Source organism: Anoplopoma fimbria, chromosome 21 (genome assembly GCF_027596085.1).
Source record: "Anoplopoma fimbria isolate UVic2021 breed Golden Eagle Sablefish chromosome 21, Afim_UVic_2022, whole genome shotgun sequence".
In the NCBI taxonomy this organism is placed as follows: domain Eukaryota; kingdom Metazoa; phylum Chordata; class Actinopteri; order Perciformes; family Anoplopomatidae; genus Anoplopoma; species Anoplopoma fimbria.
In genome coordinates this window covers 10,248,099-10,266,976 of record NC_072469.1, presented here as the reverse complement: position 1 = coordinate 10,266,976, position 18,878 = coordinate 10,248,099, and the positions used below count along the sequence as shown (strand labels likewise).

At 41.5% G+C, this 18,878-nt stretch overlaps 2 protein-coding genes across 2 annotated transcripts in view; both read right to left on the bottom strand.

Annotated features, from left to right (window-relative positions):
* The window catches only part of LOC129110555 (uncharacterized), a 26,654-nt gene extending 9,451 nt beyond the window's left edge, over window positions 1-17,203 (bottom strand). Inside the window, exons 1-2 of the mRNA XM_054622652.1 lie at window positions 16,447-17,203; window positions 2,343-2,470 (exon numbers count right to left, since the gene is read on the bottom strand). Of these exons, the coding sequence (XP_054478627.1) occupies window positions 2,343-2,470; window positions 16,447-17,130 (812 nt within the window). The 5' untranslated portion in view covers window positions 17,131-17,203. The remainder of the gene's footprint in view (window positions 1-2,342; window positions 2,471-16,446) is intronic.
* The window catches only part of LOC129111097 (uncharacterized), a 29,060-nt gene continuing 27,338 nt past the window's right edge, over window positions 17,157-18,878 (bottom strand). Inside the window, exon 8 of the mRNA XM_054623393.1 lies at window positions 17,157-18,878. Within this exon, the coding sequence (XP_054479368.1) occupies window positions 17,157-18,878 (1,722 nt within the window).

Genomic DNA, 18,878 nt, shown 5'->3' with positions numbered 1-18,878 from the left:
GCAAGAAGCCATCCTTAACATCCTAGCCCCGCGCACACTCTCCTCTTACCTACGGCTGGAACTGTTTCAAGGTGTACCTAAACACCTACAATCTGTTCTTTCCCTCACTTGATGTCCCGTCAATCCGTTACTTCATCACCCACGCTCATTCCATTCTAAAAAAAATCCCCTCTTCCACCATCCAGACCTACCTAGCAGGAATCAACTTCATCCATAAATTAGCCACCGGCAGCCATTGCCCCTCTATCTCCCATGCTAACGTGTCCATGCTGCGCAAAGGCCTACGAAAACACGAAACTATCCTATCCGCTAGACGCTTGCCACTAACATCCGACCTACTCAGCCTCTGCATCCTCTCACTTTGACCAGGCTACTCATCCCCGTCAGTCGACCTAACTTTGGAAACCATGTTCCTGCTGGCTTTCTTTGGCTTCCTCCGGTTCTCAGAATTTGCTCCAACTTCATCCATCTGCAAACCATCCCTCCATCCTAGTCTGTCCGACATCACCATCCACACCCCAGACTCTCTCATATTCACACTCCGGAGAAGTAAAACCGACCAGCTAAGAACGACATTTCCCACTACAAAATACAGTCCTTCCACATTGGAGCACTTCCACGGCAGCCAGACCAGGCATCTCCGACCAGACAATTCGAGTCCTAGGGCGTTAGCCATCCCAGGCCTACCAATCCTACATTCGAAATAGTCTCAACGACCTTCGTCAAGCCCACGCTCACCTCAGCTCTACCCAATCTTTTGGGGGTCTGTAGCTGGCTCGGCCTAACTTCAAACCGAGACGGAACCCCCATCCTGAGTCTCCCTCTGCCCTGATACCCGGACTCGCCTGATCACAGGACCTCTACCCTCATCCTCTCCTTCTCTACCATTACTCATTTACATTATTCAATAATTCCTCTTATAACAGATCACATAACTATCATTATTGTGGCATGGTCCTTGCTGGTGAAATGGAGATTGGTCTGTGGATACTGGGCATTGAGGGATCAACTTCTTTTAAAAGAGGTCTCTCAAGTGCTGTCTTGAATGCTGAAGGGAAAACACCTCATCGCATTAAGTGATTAATAATTGTAAGAACCTCCTCAGATACAGAATTAAAACCTTTCAAAAAAGGCTGGGATAGGCTCAAAGGTCCATGAGGAAGAGTACAGCGATGCTACTACCTTCCAGAGCATTTCACATCAACTGTTCAGCCTGAATGAAATGACCTGCTCCAAAGTGGGACCTAGGTCATGAGTTGGTTCATTAACATACTTTTTAAAATCCATGCACTCTAATACATTTAAAATGCCTTCCCTATATAATCTGTCTTCCTGTCAACATGTATGTTAATATCATAATCATATTTAGCATGAACGCATGTGAGAAATTAAGAGAATTTGACCAAAAAAAGAGATACAGAGTTTTGGATGTCTGTAAGTAGTTACTGACAACATTTGTGGCTGACAGGTCAGGGTTACTGCATTATATTCAAAACAGCAAACGGTCTCTACCTTTTGAGAGTTTCAGTTTGTAAACTAAAACTCCTTTGAGAGTCGGAGGAACAGTTTAGCTGTTCGTCCACCTTTAATAATAAATTAGCTTTATTGGTCATGTACATACATATATACATGAAATTTCCCTTCTGCATTTAACACATCCCTGAGGAGCAATGCGCTGCCAAGAAGCACCCAGGGAGCAACTTGGGGTAAGACACCGCGGCATTTGAGCTGTAGAGGCCAGGCTTCGAACCACCGACCATGTGGTTGTGTAAATTACTTTTAAACTCGAGTATATATTACCTAGCTTCAAAATTCCTTACAGTAAAATAAATTATTTGGAGAGGTATAACTTAAATCTATTGAGGCAACAAAGTGTATCTCAGTTTAGGCTGCTGATCCATACCTATAGGGGGAGAACACAGTGACAGGTGTTTTCAGTGCCTCCTCCCTCATCTGACTTCCTCCTTCACTCCTGCAAGTATCCTCATTCAAATGTTTGTATGATATCTTATGAAAAGTTACTCCCCATTTAACATGTGTTTTCCTACGAAAGTTCAGCAACACGTGACAAGTTCCGCTCCTTACATGCATAAGGTCTTTTCAAAGTAAACTTCTGTCTTATCAGACAGAAGTGAAGTGAAGACAGAATTGATCTTTTGGAAACAAAACTACTTAGTATTATCATGAAATACTTAGTCAACTTAGGTAAAGATCGTTGTTTGGGTTTCGATTTATGAGTCTGTCTGACCCTGACATGGACAGAGTGTAAACTAAAGCCAATTATAACATGAGACTACAGTCATCATGTTAATAACCTTAACGTCATGGTCCAAACAGAGTACCTGTCCTGGTCAGAGAGAGCGCTGTAAACCGCTGCCTGGTCTTCAGAGAGCTGCTCCTCCATGTTGCTGAGAACAGAGCGAAACTGCTGCAGACACAGCATCATCTCCTCCAGCTCATCCAGAGAGTACTGTGGAGAACAGGTCGAAGAGTTACCTTTCCACCACCATTTAATGGAAAATATGGAAATTCAAGAATGATTTAGGCTTAGTTACATTTAAGCAATATGGGTCCAAAATGTAAAAAAAAAGATTGCAGCGAGATTGAATCAACCCGGCTGGAATTAACCCCTGATAGTCAGCCCACCACTGCGGACAAGTGCTGCAGACACATTCCGGTGTCTCAGAACTGGCCCTTCATCACCGCAGGGGAGGAACATTATACAAGAATGCATTATGAGACAAAACACCAAAACTAACTGGGAGCAGAGGGAAGTGTCGGAATTAAAGGGACACAGCGGGGAGTGTTTCAGAGCGATGCAGCAGTTTAAGCCAGTTTCAGTTTAATTTAATTATTTCCTGAGTGTGGATTTTTGGGACATAGTGTGCCAAAAAATGGAAGCATTTTGCAAATGTCAGTCTTTGCAGTAACTAGAGCTATCCATCAATCTAGATGACAGTGCTGATGTACAGATACTACTCAGTTAGGATGTATTCCAAATAATCTGTAACAGATGTGCTTCAGGATGTTAAACAGGATTTGGATGATACAACACCGAAATTGTGTGATCAAACAAACCACACTGCAGTGACACAGCAGGGAATATATATATAGGGAATATATATATGTTATTTTAAAAAGAGAAATGTGTAAGAGATGATAACATATTTTTGGGATATTTTCCTATCCCAATAAAAAAAGGAAAGGAAAATATACAGTTTAAAAGGAACTAGCAACAAGCAAAAGTAACTTAAAAAGACTTTAAAAAGAAAAAGAAATTCTGGGTAGAGCATGCCCCAAGACCCTCTTACTTTTCAGTTTCTTCTGTATCTTCTGTACATTTTGTGACAGAAAGAGATTGTACCTAAATCGCCTGATTTGGTGTGAATGCAGCCTAATGCGCATTCAAACACCGATGGCTCATCCATTTGGAGCGATGTAGGATTCAGTATCTTGCCAAGGGGCATCTCAACATGCCAACTGGAGGTGTAGGTGCTCAAATCGCCAATCTTCCTCTTAGTGGATGACCCACTCTACCTCAGCCCCATGCAGCAGGACCACATCAGTCTAGTACAAGTCAAAGAATTGATTTTAAAATAATGCTGTTCATTTATTAGCCACTGATTTCAGTTTCTAATCTGTTGCCACATTAAAAATCGTCCACACCTCTCAGATGGTCAGGGACAGGTCTCATTCTCGCCTGGGTCAAAACTGAACCTGGTGATTCTATGCACTAAACCTCAGAGAGCTACGCAAGATCCAAATGCAAATGAGACATTGAAATGGTAATATGGTCCTGGCTTTGAAAGACCTCCATCTCAAGAACTATGGTAACATGACAATACACGGTTTATATCAAAGTGCAAACATGGTGACTCATTGGAATATGGACACGTCATAGCTCACACGTAACATAATCAAGGTCAATTGTGAGTACAAACAGTTCCCCTGCTGATAGGTTTATTGTTCATTTTGTATAGTAACTGTGATATTCATACAAGCGCTATATCAACAATATTGAACTTGTAGCACAGCTGGAGCACTAATACAAATCTCACCTTGAATATAGTTAAAACAAATGTTCATAATGAGGGTGCCAACTCTGCGTTACACAGTCTTCCCCCCCCACCCCCCATCAGTGCTATGGTGACATCTGCTGGCCGTTTTCAAATATTACACACATTTAAGTATAAAATTAGTAACCCATGCAAACTAAAGAAAGAAAACCATTCTCCCCCACCCGTCTCGACATTTAACTACACTACTGCTTTTTTGTTTGTTTTTACCCCTACATCAATAGAGTCGTATTGCAATGATTGGGCAACATGTTGCTATTTAACATTAAGGGCATGACATTTTCTTTTCTTTGGCATTATAACCACTGTGAACTGTGATTATGACTGCTCCTGACTTTGTCACTTCACATAACCCCTACCCCCTATTTCACATTTCTACCAACCTATTGTATCATCTTTTTCATCTCTGTTTTCAGTTTCCTCACACTTGTATGGATGTCAGCCTCTGATGTGTGGCTGGTTGTCAGAGGCTTTCCTTCTGATCTCGGCTGTTCTTCCCAGGCTGTGCAGCTAGGGCTGGAGAAGAGCTATGCTGGCTACTCATGACCTCACCTGAAACACTATTATGTAGCTCATTTACATGGCCTGACTCAACAGTGGATTTCTTGAGTTTGTTGAGTCTCTCTGCCCAAGGCTTGCTGCCTTAATTTACTCTTTCAATGAGCATCTCATCACTGACCACTGGGTCATCCAGGAAAAAACCTAATCTGAAATTTAATATTATCACTCAACAGTCCTGTGGGCACGGACCTCAGGAATTTCTGTCTCATGTTTCCTTGAAGCAAACAGCAGCCTGTCTTTGAGTTCTATAACCCTAAACAAGAAGTTTTGAGCAGATTATTTTGGTTCCTGAGATATGCGAATGAGTCTCGGTCAAGGTCTGGTGTATCTTCCTCCTTATAATGCCTCTTTTGAATAGTCTTTAGCTTTGAGAGAGTCAGGTCAGTTTATATTTCAAGTATATCATGCAGTTTCATCCCTAGCCTGATGGCTTTTATAACTGCTTCAATGATAACTGATTTACTGTGACCTCTCCGAAGTCCTTCTTCAAAGTGGTGCACAACCTTGGTAAATGACAAATTGTCGCGCTGTCCTCCCCAACAAATTTGCCCACTGATCCCTAAATCTGATCGAATGGTTACTTCGGGCACTATGGTTGTTGAGAGAACTGGATAAACTCATCCACAGTAGGGTAAGTTATACGTAGTTTATCACAGAGTTTTTATTTCCTCTTCTATGAGCTCACGGGACAGTTCTTGGGACCTCAGCAGCTCTACATACATACAACCCCATTATCTCTCGTAAATTCCTGCTCTGCTCCCTCACTACTCCTGTCCACCACTGTCCCCATAAATCTTTGATAATCTGACATGCTTTTTCCACATCTCCATCCTGTTTAACAGCATCCAGTTTATTCTCCATTTATTTGATAAGGGCTCGTTGACTCCTATTATTACAACTGAGGAGCATGCAGACTTGCACTATCTAATCCCAGTGTAGTTTGGTCCGAATTGAGCTGGCTCTATACAGAAGCGCTTCAAGTTCTATGATGAAACTGCAGTTCTCTAACTGTTGTACTAGGTTTGTTTTGGGATCAAAATCTTCCTCTTAACTGCTGGAGATTCTGCTCTGAAGACACCTTTCTCCTGGCTAGCTCGCCAAGATCTGTTGCCCTGTTGTCAGTATACGATGGGGGGCACACCAAATGAGGGCAGCAGACACCTTCAATGTAGTTAGATAAAATGTTTTTGATGAGGGTGCCTGCTCTGAGTTACACCGCTCCTCTTGCTGTTTTTCTTCTCCAATAAATCTTGTCCAAACTAAACAATACTACTGAAATAAACATGCTCGTACACATCACAGTCATGTTAACCAACAGGTTTGGTTGTTAGGCTAGAAACCTCACATTCAAAAGTTTTCTACTAAACAAATTACTTAAAGTATATAATTGGCATTTATTAAGAAGATTAAACAATCTTGAACAATATGTGCCTTTCTAATACAAATCTCATCTTAAATATAGTTAAAACAACTGTTTTAATGAGGGTGCCAACTTTGTGTTACACACTCTTCTCCTGCTGTTGTACTTCTACAATTGGTGAGATAGCGCAATCTGCTGGTCGTCCTCATATTACACACATTAAAGTATCAAATAAGTAACCCTTGCAAACGTGGTGAGGACACTGACATTCCAAACAAGGCGTTGTGTATTTTGGGACAGTGGGATACTTTAGATGTGACTCTAAACCTGTGAACATCCAGATCATTTTGTACAATGTCAACGTTTCAGGGGTAGGGGTCATCCATAGAAAGCGCGTAGGGGCAAACAGTGGTAAAATGCGGGAGAGGGAAAAAGGGCTATTGATAGACTGAACCAGCTAGCTAGAAGCACTAGCTGGCTAATTATTTACCACTATGACTTTGACTCTACTCCAACTTTGCAACGGTAATGTTGCAAAATTGGTATGACCTGTCATATTTCATATTGTAAACTAAAGTTTCCGCTAATGTACGTTGACTTTTCAGATATTAAGCTAACTCTCTCCTCTCTCGTTGAGTGAAGAGTTAGCTTGCTAGCAAAGCTAATGTAAGTTGAGGTGGCGTTTACGTACTTAGCTAATGTCTCCTATACACAATAATTAGTGTTCCAGTACATTTTATCTGTGGACCAGACCATTAAGATTAGCGTCATCCCTGCCTTAAGTGAAGCTGTTGAGTTAATGTATTTCTCCTAATACTGCCTGAATATCTCTCACCCAGCAGCCCAGTCAAAAGTCAAAACTCTGACAAACTCAGTCAAAAGTCAAAACTCAAACTCAGTCAAAAGTCAAAACTCTGACAAACTCCAGTTATTAAAAGTGGTGCCAATGCAGAATTGTCTTAAACTTTAATTATCTCTACTGGCCAGTAGGAGGCGACTCCTCTGGTTGCAAGAAGAAGTCTGATTGTATGGAAGTCTATGAGAAAATGACCCTGCTTCTCACTGCATTTATTACCTCTGTAACCATTGTGAACATGATATTATGGTCCCATTTACAGTCAAATAAACCATAAAGCGTATTATGCTTAAGGAGAGGGCAACCTTATAATTGGCAAGTCACTACCACTACAAGAGCCATACACGTCATCTCTACATCACTCCTTCGTAGTCCAAAAATGGACCAAATATGTTCACTTCCGTTCACTGCTTGCCAAAAAACATGATGGCAGCAACCATTATCCAAGATGGTGGCGGCCAAACGCCGAACTCAAGCTTTCAAAGAGCTAAAGGGATATTAAAAGACATATCCACACAACCTGTTCACCCTGCTGCCGTCTAGAAAGAAATACAGACGTTTCAGCTGCTGAACCACCAGACTTCAGAACAGCTTATTTTCCTCTGACTGTAACTCCTTAACTCATCCTACACTCTCCATATAGAATATATAATCTTTTTATACTTTCCTTTGTAGCAAAATGGGACTAGGATCTGAATTTTGTTCCACAACCCTGTTGACAAATAAAACACCCTGTAACCTTCAAAATAACAGTCCACAGACCAATTGGTGATTCACAACTACTACGTCTTATATACAGTCTATGATCAAAACCGCTACAGAATGACAGGAACATTTTTTACACCTCTATAAACTAATGCAATCCAAATACAACAGCTTTTCAATTGACCCTCCCTACCAATCAGACTATGTTAGGAAGAAGTTTGAAATTTGAAGGCTGCAGTTTTATGCTGGTGCATTATATTCATAGGTTTTCTAATGTTGGTCCAGCAATAGAAATAAAATAAATATAATTTAAAACATCATATGCTAGCTGCACGGTGGTGTAGTGGTTAGCACTGTCGCCTCACAGCAAGAGGGGCCTGGGTTCAATTCCTGGGCTAGATGGCCTTCTGTATGGAGTTTGCATGTTCTCCCTGTGTCAGTGTGGGTTCTCTCCGGGTTCTCCGGCTTCCTCCCACAGTCCAAAGACATGCAGCTTAGGTTAATGCCGCTAAAAATTGCCCCTAGGTGTGGATGTGAGTGTGACTGGATGTTTGTGTCTATATGTCAGCCCTGTGATAGTCTGGTTACCTGTCCAGGGTGTACCCTGCCTTCACCCAATGACAGCTGAGATTGGCTCCAGCACCCCCGCGATCCTTAACTGGATAAGCGGTTACGGAAGATGAATGAATATCATATGGTATTATGGTAATTTATGTTTCTCTTCATTTGCAGTAAGCTGCAGTACTCAAACAGTATAAAACAGGCAAGTAAAGAGACACTTCAAACACAAGAGGTCCTTGAACATGCATCCAAAATTGGCCATCCAAAATATTACGCAGTTTGCTGCTGAAGAATTTGAGATAAGTCCTGGAAAGACAAACAGGTACACAGTCACCTACTCACTCACAGACAGCGATAATAAGGAAAGCAAGATGCACCCACACACTGGGGAGTGTTCTTGATCTGTTGGGACAGTTGTAAAGGAGTTTTCATCCCCAATGCAACTCTCTGTCATTCACTATACTGCTCAATAGAGAACTACCAGGTTGCCACTAGCTGAGAGTACCAATACATTGCAGGGCTCCACATTTACTTTTCCACTGATGTTACCAATTGAGAAACATGGTCGCACCAGATTTCGTTGTACCTTTTTTTGGTACAGCTATGAGGGGAATGTGTCGAAGTAAATTCACTCAAGTTATGTTCTGACATACTTGTATTTCCATTTTCTGCTACTTTATTCTTCCACTTCACTACATCTCTGAGGGAAATACTGTAATTTTTAATGTACTTCATTTATCTCTTAACTTTAATTACTTTTTGCATTAAAAAATACATGATCTTATTCAGTACTGTGTTACAACTCTAAACAGTTATTTACAACAGTATAATATCCTATAATTATATAACGGTCAAAAGAGCCATACTGCATAATTAGTACTTTAACTGTATTTTTGATACTTAATGTACATATGGCCTATAATAGTATTTTTGACTGATAATTCCTAATAAACAGTTTACATGGCTAATGAAAATGAATATTCCACTAATAGTCCCATTTATATGCAGCCGTGCATATTCCAATTAACCTAAAACAACCCATGCTGCATCATTATCACCGGGCCTAGTGAATCCCACTTAACTCGGTTAAATCAAACTATTGTCTTGATCAGATTACTCTGCATTTGTGAGCATGCATGTAAACATAATCTGTACATAACAGCCTGCTCCCTCTTTCGAGGCAAGGCGCAGTTCATTTCGAACAAACCTATTAACAGTGGCGGGAAAACACACAAAGGCAGGAAGTAAAGTGACCCGAAAAGAGAGGAGGTGAGTAACACAAAATAAAACAGGAAATACTGATAAATGCTGAAATAAGGGAAAGATAACTTAGGAGACAGGACGAGACATGACAAACAAGATGCAGGGAACTTCAAAATAAAACAGGAAACAAACTGAACCAAAACCAAGATCATGTCAAAAATGACCTATATCATGATAGAAGGCATGCCAAATGCTGACTGCTTTCCTACCGTCGGGGTGGTCTCCTGGCTACAGGGAGCAGGGAGCACTTTGGATTTAATCAAATAAACAAACTAGCCTACATGGGCTGTGCAGCCTGCCGTTGGTGTCACAGTAAACACAAAGATGGCTGATGTAAACTATTGGCGGACGCCACACGTGAAGACTACAAAAAGCAGTGTTGTTTAAGCAGCTCTCAGAGTTTCAACAGTTTGGTTAAAATTGCGTATTCTTGCCCCGCCGTTAGTTAGTTTGGCTTTTTTTTTATCAATGACTGAAAAATTTAGATTGTATGGACCCAGTTAGTAGAAGTGAAATGCTGTCCCCAATTTCTTTGGAGCATGTTGCTAGTCAGGACTTTCCCTGGTATAACAAAGTGTTAGAAATTCCACAATTTCAAGTTTAACAAGCAAGAATGTTGCAAGAGGGGCAACTGTTTTATGTTCCAGTCTTTTGTTCAACAGAATTAAATAAATGTTAAGAACATTCAGTAAGTTTGTCCTGGTTTAATACCCATTTAAACAGGAATGGTGTTGTACAATTACATTTCATTTGAGACCTTGACATGGTCTTGCATATACAGTAGATTTTAGTAAATATAAACCTAATTATCTGTGTAACAAAAGGGTTTGGAAGGTAAATCCAAATTGTCAATATACATTTTTAAATAAAGTATGTAAAAAAATACATACAACCTTGACACGTTATACGTCACATGATCTCCAGTATAGATCATATTTCTATAAGGGTAGCTCTAGGACAGGGGTCTCAAACTCAATTTTGCTTGGGGCCACTGCTGGTATTGTCGTCTCATAGGAGGGCCACTTCAACGTTCAAGCACTACAAGAAAGCGCAATATTTTTGAAAATTTACTCTTTTATTTCCATGTTTTTAATAACTGAATACATTTGTGCTTTATTCTATTTCTTACCAGAGACCTGGCAGCGCTTCTGCTCACACAGCTGAGCAACATTTGCCCTGATCAAGGTTACAGTAGAAACTCTGAGTACAGCTTCAACATGGGCATCACTAAGTACTTGCATTTATTAAAGTTCATAGTCAAGAAAAGTTTTTCACACAGATACGTGCTTCCAAAAAGGCACATTACCCGACTGAACATTTTTGACAGCTCAGGGAAGGATGGAAGTAATTCTCTCATGAATTGTCCAGTCATGTCTGCTTTTCCCTGTGCCTCTCTGAATTTAGCTTTTAGATCACTGTTGCACTGCAAGTCGATAAGTTCCATTTGCAACATACTTGGGACACTCTCCACATCAGCTGAGAAGGGGTCAGCAAACAGCTGGAAAGTGTCACAGCGTGCCTTGAAGTCAGCAAAACGCTGATCAAACTCCTGCAGAAGGTTTTCACTAGCACAGGCATATTCACCACCACTGAAGGCTGTGCCCTCCTCCACAAGAGACCTGCATGTTGTGAAATGGCTGAGATATTTTACAGAAAGCTGAGTTTTCCACAATTTCAGTTTAGCGGAGAAGGCTTTCACATTTTCATAAGCTGCAGTGATAAGCTGACCAGGGCCTGGAGCTTCAGGTTAAGGATGTTCAGCTCCTGTGTTAAGTCCACTAGGAATGCAAGGTCCATAACCCACCCTGGATCATCAGGTTCAGGAACATCCATTCTGTCATCTTCCATGAATTTCTTCACTTCTGCTCTTAAGTCAAAAAATCTCTTCAGGACACTACTAAATGATGTACTTTTACTAAAGTAAAGTACATCACCATATGTTGTAAAAAGGCCCTGAACTGGCGGTGCTGTAAACTCCTGGACCTGATGTAACTGATACATCTCAGGACAACAGACATGACATGCTGCACAGTGCCTGTTGGTGTACGATGCAGTGCAGAACGACTGCTGGATCTGCATTTTCCTCTAACTTTCTTTGAACCAGCGCTACCAGTCGGTCATAGACGGGGCTCCATCCGTGGTAATGCCCACCAGTCTGTTCGCACAGCTCCTGAAATATATCCTTGGCTGTGGTGCGGCCGTGCATTGGACACAAACTCAGCAGCTCTTCTGCTTTATCGGGGACTGTTGTTGCCGACGGACAGGTGTCGGTATGTGACTGCAGACCACATTAGGCTACATTATTTTCTTACTTTTCTTTTATCTCGCCGCGTACGCATCACTTTGATTTATTTTGTCAGAGAGAGACATATATACGTATAATGTCCCGCTGGGCAGCAACTTAAAAAACTTTTTTTTGGAGGTGTTGTGAACGCAGCGCGCTGGGACGAATGTCCGCGTTTAATAGAAACGAGGCAGCCAGCCAGGCACGGAAGAGAACTCTCCATGGCAACGCTGCTGTAACTCTCCATGGCAACGCTGCTGTAACTCTCCATGGCAACGCTGCTGTCACTCTCCATGGCAACGCTGCTGTCACTCTCCATGGCAACGCTGCTGTAACTCTCCATGGTAACGCTGCTGTCACTCTCCATGGCAACGCTGCTGTCACTCTCCATGGCAACGCTGCTGTCACTGTCACTCATTGAGAATGTTTCTCTGCTTGCATCAAGCCCGGTCGATGTCCCGCCCCCGAGAGCCATATACCCCACCGTGATTGGTAGGTTCGTTCAGCTCCGCACACAACACTGTAAAGTGCCATTCATATAAAACTCGCGGGCCGCACTAACACTAATTAAACTTTCATATTAAGGTGGGGGCCACAAAATATCGTCTAGCGGGACGCAATTGAGCCGGTTTCGGAACGCAGTTTGAGACCCCTGCTCTAGGATGTACAGTGGGTAAAATAAGTATTGGACACGTCACCATTTTTCTCAGTACATATATTTCTAAAGGTGCTATTGACATGAAATGTTCACCAGATGTCGGTAACAACCCAAGTAATCCATACATACAAAGAAAACCAAACAAATAAGTTCAGAAATTAAGTTATTGTAATAACATTTGAATGACACAGGGGAAAAGTATTGAACACATGAAGAAAGGAGGTGCAAAAAGGCATGGAAAGCCAAGACACCAGCTGAAATCTATCAGTAATTAGAAAGCAATCCTGCCCCTTGTCAGTGCAAATTATTATCAGCTGGTAAGTCCCAACTGATGGCCTATAAAAAGGTGTCTCATTACCAAGGTGTCACACAAGAAACATCTTGATGGGTAAAAGCAAAGACATCAAAGACCTTCGCAACCTTATTGTTGCAAAACATACTGATGGCATTGGTTACAGAAGGATTTCTAAACTTCTGAATGTTCCAGTGAGCACTGTTGGGGCCATAATCCGGAAGTGGAAAGAACATAATTTCACCATAAACCGGCCACGACCAGGTGCTGCTCACTTAAGATTTCTGAAAGAGGAGTGAAAAGAATTATCAGAAGAGTTGTCCAAGAGCCAAGGACCATTTGTGGAAGCTTCAGAAAGACCTGGAATTAGCAGGTACAATTGTTTCAAAGAAAACAATAAGTAATGCACTCAAACGCCGTGGCCTGTATGCACGCTCACCACGCTGGTTAAGACTCCATTTGAAGAAAAAGCAGGTTGAAGCTCGTTTAAAGTTTGCTGCACAACATTTAGACAAGCCTGTGAAATACTGGGAGAATAAGTCTGGTCAGATGAGACCAAAATTGTCTTTGGATGCCATAATACAACAAATTTGGAGGTCAATTCTGATGGCACTGCACATCACCCCAAGAACACCAGCCAACAGTGAAGTTTGGAGGTGGGAACATCATGGTTGGGGCTGTTTTTCAGCCCACGGCACTGGCAAGGTTCATATAATTGAAGGAAGGATGAATGGAAAAATGTGCGAGACATTCTTGATAAAAATCTGCTGCCATCTACCAGGATGATGACGATGAAACGAGGGTAGACATTTCAGCAAGACAATGAGAACACACAGCCAAGGAAACTCTCAATTGGTTTCAGAGGAAAATAAAGCTGCTATAATGGCTCAGCCAATCACCTGACTTGAATCCAATAGATAAATTATGGAAAGAATTAAAGATCAGAGTTCATCAGTTGGGACTGAACCTTCAAGATTTGAAACTAATTTGTGGAAGAATGGGCCAAAATCACACTTGAGCAATACTGATAGATTTCAGGCTGTTGTCTGAAGCTGTCATTACCAACAAAGGCTTTTGTACAAGTATTAAATAAATTTCATGTAAAGCGTGTTCAATACTTTTTCCCTGTGTCATTCCATTTTATTACACATAACTTATTTGTGAACTTATTTGTTTGGTTTTCTTTGTATGTATGGATTACTTGGGTTGTTACCGACATCTTGTGAAAAGTTAATGTCAATAGCACCTTTAGAAATATATTTACTGAGAAAAATGGTGACGTGTTCAATACTTATTATAATTTTGGTAGCCAAGCTGCCAGAATATTATCCTTTGTTTTACTAGGTAGGGTAGGGTGGTAGGTAAACGTATCAAACAAAAATAGTACGTAACTTTAGTCACTGCTATACATTACCAAGTGTAACCAGGTAGAGAATTGGAGTCTCTGATATTTTTATTTTTAGGATTATTTTCTATTTGTCATGTATCTAAGCAGATATTTCAATGAAATCTTATTTCTGTTTGTCAAACAAAGTGTCAATCACAGCAGTTTTACCTGGATAAACTTCTCATTGTTTATTTTGGGAAATGCAGCCCCCGATTGGGCAAAGGGAAATAAATCCCGCCCCACCAGAAAGAAGTTGGATTTTACCAAGTGAGAAAAGTGAATGAGCGCTATTTGTTTTTTACGAATTAGTTCAGCCAACACAAGTGTTAGCTGTTAAAACTGTCAGAAACACTAAGTGCGTTGTGAGAATGCACTTATGCGAAGTGAGAGAGGTGATTCAGAGACCAAGGAGCCAGGAGTTGTACAGCTTTCGGCAGCGTCTTGAGTTTTGCTGAGTTAAGCTGGCATGCTAACTTTATTAGCCACGTTGTCTGTAGAGGCGAGGGCCTTGTTATGTGAAGTTGAAACTACTGCTGTGAAAATTGAGAGTGTCACATGTTTAATTAAAAAAACAAACTGCATTGATAATATGATGGGTATTGTGAATATGAGTTGTAGCTAAATGATTTGCTGTTGGTTGCTTTTGGTACTTTTGTTGTTATACTGTGCACGTTTACAATGTGACTGCTCTTGCTAATAAGAATATAAAGTCAAGTTAAGAGAACTGCTGAATATCTGCATTGAGATTATCTTAAAAACATGAATTTGAAGTAGGTAAAAATATTATTTCTTGTTGTTACTTAGTTCATGATTTAACATAGAAACACAATAATCACAATTCATGGTTAAATTAGCTTAAAATAATTCCTTATTGGTTAAAGAAAGATAAATTGTTCCATGTGAGAATTGCTGTGTATTATTTTGAGAATTGCTGTGTATTATTTTGAGAATTGATGTGACATGCATTATGGCCATAACATAGATTGGAATTTCCTGATAGTAATAGCCTTGTTTTGTACAGGCTAGGTTTTTTGAGGTTCCCTGGATTCCTTTGATACTGGATATTGAACTCTCCCTGACGAGGGAGATGGCAAGCCACCACTGAACCCAAGCATCTCCTTACATCGAGGAGTTGGACCAAGATTAACTTTGTTGCTGAGGAGAAAACAACAGCTTCTTCATTTCTCATCACCTGATTGCACCAGTGTGGTAGGATTAAGAAGGCAAAATCATCTTACTACATGACTTATTCTTTTGACTTCAAACTGAAACTGATCTGATGTTATTTTACTATTTGAACTCACTGCAAAAAAGAAACAAGGAAGGAACTTGAACTTAAAGGAACAAACTGAATGAGCACTGAAACATTTCAAAGACATTTTTACCATTTCAACGGAAATGTGTTGAGTAATTCGTTGATGAGAGCATTGTCAATGTTGCACTAAATGTCAATTTAAAATGTTTTATTTTCTATTTCACAAGGTTTAATATAATATTGGAATTCAAACCATTCTGTGGCTCCAGTTCCTAGGTGTGTCTATTCCTCTATTTTTAACCTCTCTGTACAAACCTAGACCTGGTCCAACAATGTATTTGAGTATCCTGCAGACTCTAAGTAGGTTATAAAAGGAAGAAATACATTTGATCTGGACTCATAAATACAACCTGTTACCCAGCAGTCATTGCCGGCTGCTGATCACATTTATATCAGACAGCAGCTGTGTTGAACCATTTGCTGTATTGACATTTAAAATAAGTGACCAGAGATAAAGTTAGTATCAAGAAAATGTTTTGATTTTCAAATACAGCCACAAAGCATCTGTTGTCACATCCAACTTGGCTGCAAACATGTATGAATGCTGTAAAACAGAAAAAGAATGAGCCAGTTTGTGAAATACCCTATGGTTAGGCCCTATTTCTAACCAAGTGTAACCATGATGTTTTTTTGAGATTTTACTTGGTAATGTTAGGTTTTCTGAACTACACAACATTTGCATTGCTGACAATTTGCAAAAGCATCACCATGGCAGAACACCTTACCAGCAACAACCAGGTTTTGAATGGCATTAGAAGAAGAAATACCACATCAATAGTTCCTGCATTCATATTTGTGAATAAATGCATTTCTGAACATAGAAAGCTTTTAAAAGACATCTTGAGTGACAATTGCGCAAGGTTTTTCCAGAGACCTTCCTTGATGCTGCTTAGGCTATCAGATGGTCCGAAGAGTCAATCATTTAGCACATTACTGACGGCTAAACAACTTTAAACTATATAATAAATGTGACACTACTTCTCAAATGCTTCCAGCGGACTCTGAAACCTGACGGACCCATGACTGAACCGGATCGCAACTGTTACAAGACACAGTGGGAAGCTATCAATGTGACAGAATACATGATGTAAAATAAAGACACACCAAGGAGAGTGTGGTGTTACTCACAGGGATGTTGTATCTGCTCTGAGTAAGGCAGGTACACTGATGGTCACAGGAGCAGCAGCATGCCATAGTCTGATGTGTCTGATTCTCCCTCCAAAGTTTCCCCTCTTCTTTACTTCCATTCCCATCCACCTCTTCCTCCTCATCAGGCCACAGCCCTTTATCCACAGAGACTGACATAGTGCGGTGATGTTTAGTTATCTCAGGTAGACAGCCTTGTGACTGGCAGTCATTAGACAGCAGAGGGAAAGATGGAGACAAAGAGCAGTTCAGTGTAGGTCCATGTGTTGTTTCTGTGGCACTAGTGGATAATGTTACTTCCTTTGTGGCAGTATGAAGAGCCCCATGTGATGACTTCTTGTTTAGAGGTTTTCGTTGAATCTGCAGGTCTGTCCATGACTGGACAGCACGGAAAGGGGTGGAGGTGTCCAAAGGGAGAACACTAGGCAGAAGAGTGGGTTTTGAGTCACTTATATAGGGAACATCCTTCCTATAGACAATATGAGAAAATAGAGATGAAGACATCTGGACAGAAACAGAGCGGCTTGATGTCTTGAGATCTGAGGTTTCTGAGGGGGAAGGGAATGGAGCTAGGGTCAAGGAGGAGGGTGTATCTGAGGAGGCAGTTGTCATTCTTGACATTTGGTCAGTGTCCATTGTTGTTGAGGATGACGGAGACAAAAGCATAGCTCTGCCTGTGGATGGAAATGAGTCTAGAACAGCTGGGCATCTGGGCAACTGAGAATTCCCAGGAAATCCGTCTGAGGTTTCAACACTGACTGACTCTTCAAGCACAGGGCTTGGATTGGAAACCTGGATGGGTTCTGCCCAATAGACTCGGCCTTCAGTATCAAGCTGCTGAAAAATGCATCAACATCTCCAGTTTCACCTTCCGAGCCATCCACTGATGTTTGGAATACCCGATCTAAGCTCTCAATCTTGATTAGATCCTTCGGTTTCACTTCAGCTCTACTGTGTGCCTCTGGCTCATCATCATGTAAAATTAAAGAACTTCTGAGTGATTCATATTCTGAGCCATTAACTTCCCTTTGACACTGTTCCGGTTGGGTTACAGTTGAAAGCTTGTCGTGCAGACTACAGAACAGGAGATGCGGATCTATTTCTGTTTGATTACATACTTCCTTGGTGACTAATCTACAACCTACTGACGGGCCTGCAGAACTCTCTGTATCTGAGATGTAAACAGCAGTCTCTTGAGTCTGCACAGTGTCGGTATGTCTCTCACCCTCTACTGCTCCCTTTCCATTCCTCTGATTGGTATCCTCAAATTCCAAGGAGAGGTGATTCATCTTAACATGCATAATATCTTGGACAGGAGAGGTTGGAGCAGTGTTTGTAGTATCATCATGTTGGCAGATGGACTGCTCTGACAGATCAGAAATTCCTCCAACAGCTGGATCTACCAGACCCTCGGAATCATGGGATCGTGATGGCAAGGCAGACCGACAAACTGGAAAAGAAGGGTTAGGAGGAAGGCTTGACAGTGTGGGACAACGCTCCTCAAAATCATTGGAGCCCAGAATGAGAGAGGATGGAGCTGAGGCATTGTTCTTGTCCAACTGAAAGGAGAGAGAGGAGGGTGTTTCTTCCTCATCCTTTAGTGGACTGATATATGGATTAGAGATGCCTTTCCCATCTGAATCTCGGAAAAATGAATCTTTATGATTGATTTCCGGACTCTGTGAGAGGGACTCTTTTATGCGGGGAGAGGCTGGACAATGAAAATCAGGAGGGGCAGATGGGGAAGAGGCAAACAGAGATGATAAACCACAAGAACCAGAGAGGGAGTTTCCATGCAAAGCCACTTCAGTCCGCTCTGACTGAGAGTGGCCTGGACTCCCAGAAGAGGAGTCAGACTGTGTAGAAGACTTAGCAATCGACAGAGGAAACAGATGATCCAAATTTGGAGAGGGAAAAGGAGATGAGGCAGGAGGAGGGACACTTGAACAGATAGAGCATGCTGTGCCTTCACAGTCGTGGATTAGAGCAGAGAGGTGGGGGGATGGGGCATCTGTGTCCTCAGTTTTAAGCTCCTCTGGTTCCAAAGGGAAAGATTTAGGGGAGGGAGCGGTAGAGACTAAAGAAAATGGGAGATTGAGATCTTGAGAGTAAGTTATGTTCTGTAACTCAGTTGACTCGCTCACCAATGCAGACAGTGAAGCAGTCTCCGTCTCTGAATTTTTCCGGTCAGATTTCGGGACACACAAGGAGACAGGAGACAGGGAAGTGTTAAAGACTAATGAAAGATTTGGAGAAGGACTGGGTGATGGTAGGAGAGATTTGTTAACAGCAGAAGAGGTCAGAGATGAGGAGGGCAGGGGAGATGGAGGGGTACAGGGGGACGTAGGAGAGGGGGAGGCTGGCCTCTCACTGCTCTGGCTGTCAGTGCTCCCTCCTGCCAGGCCTGACAGAGC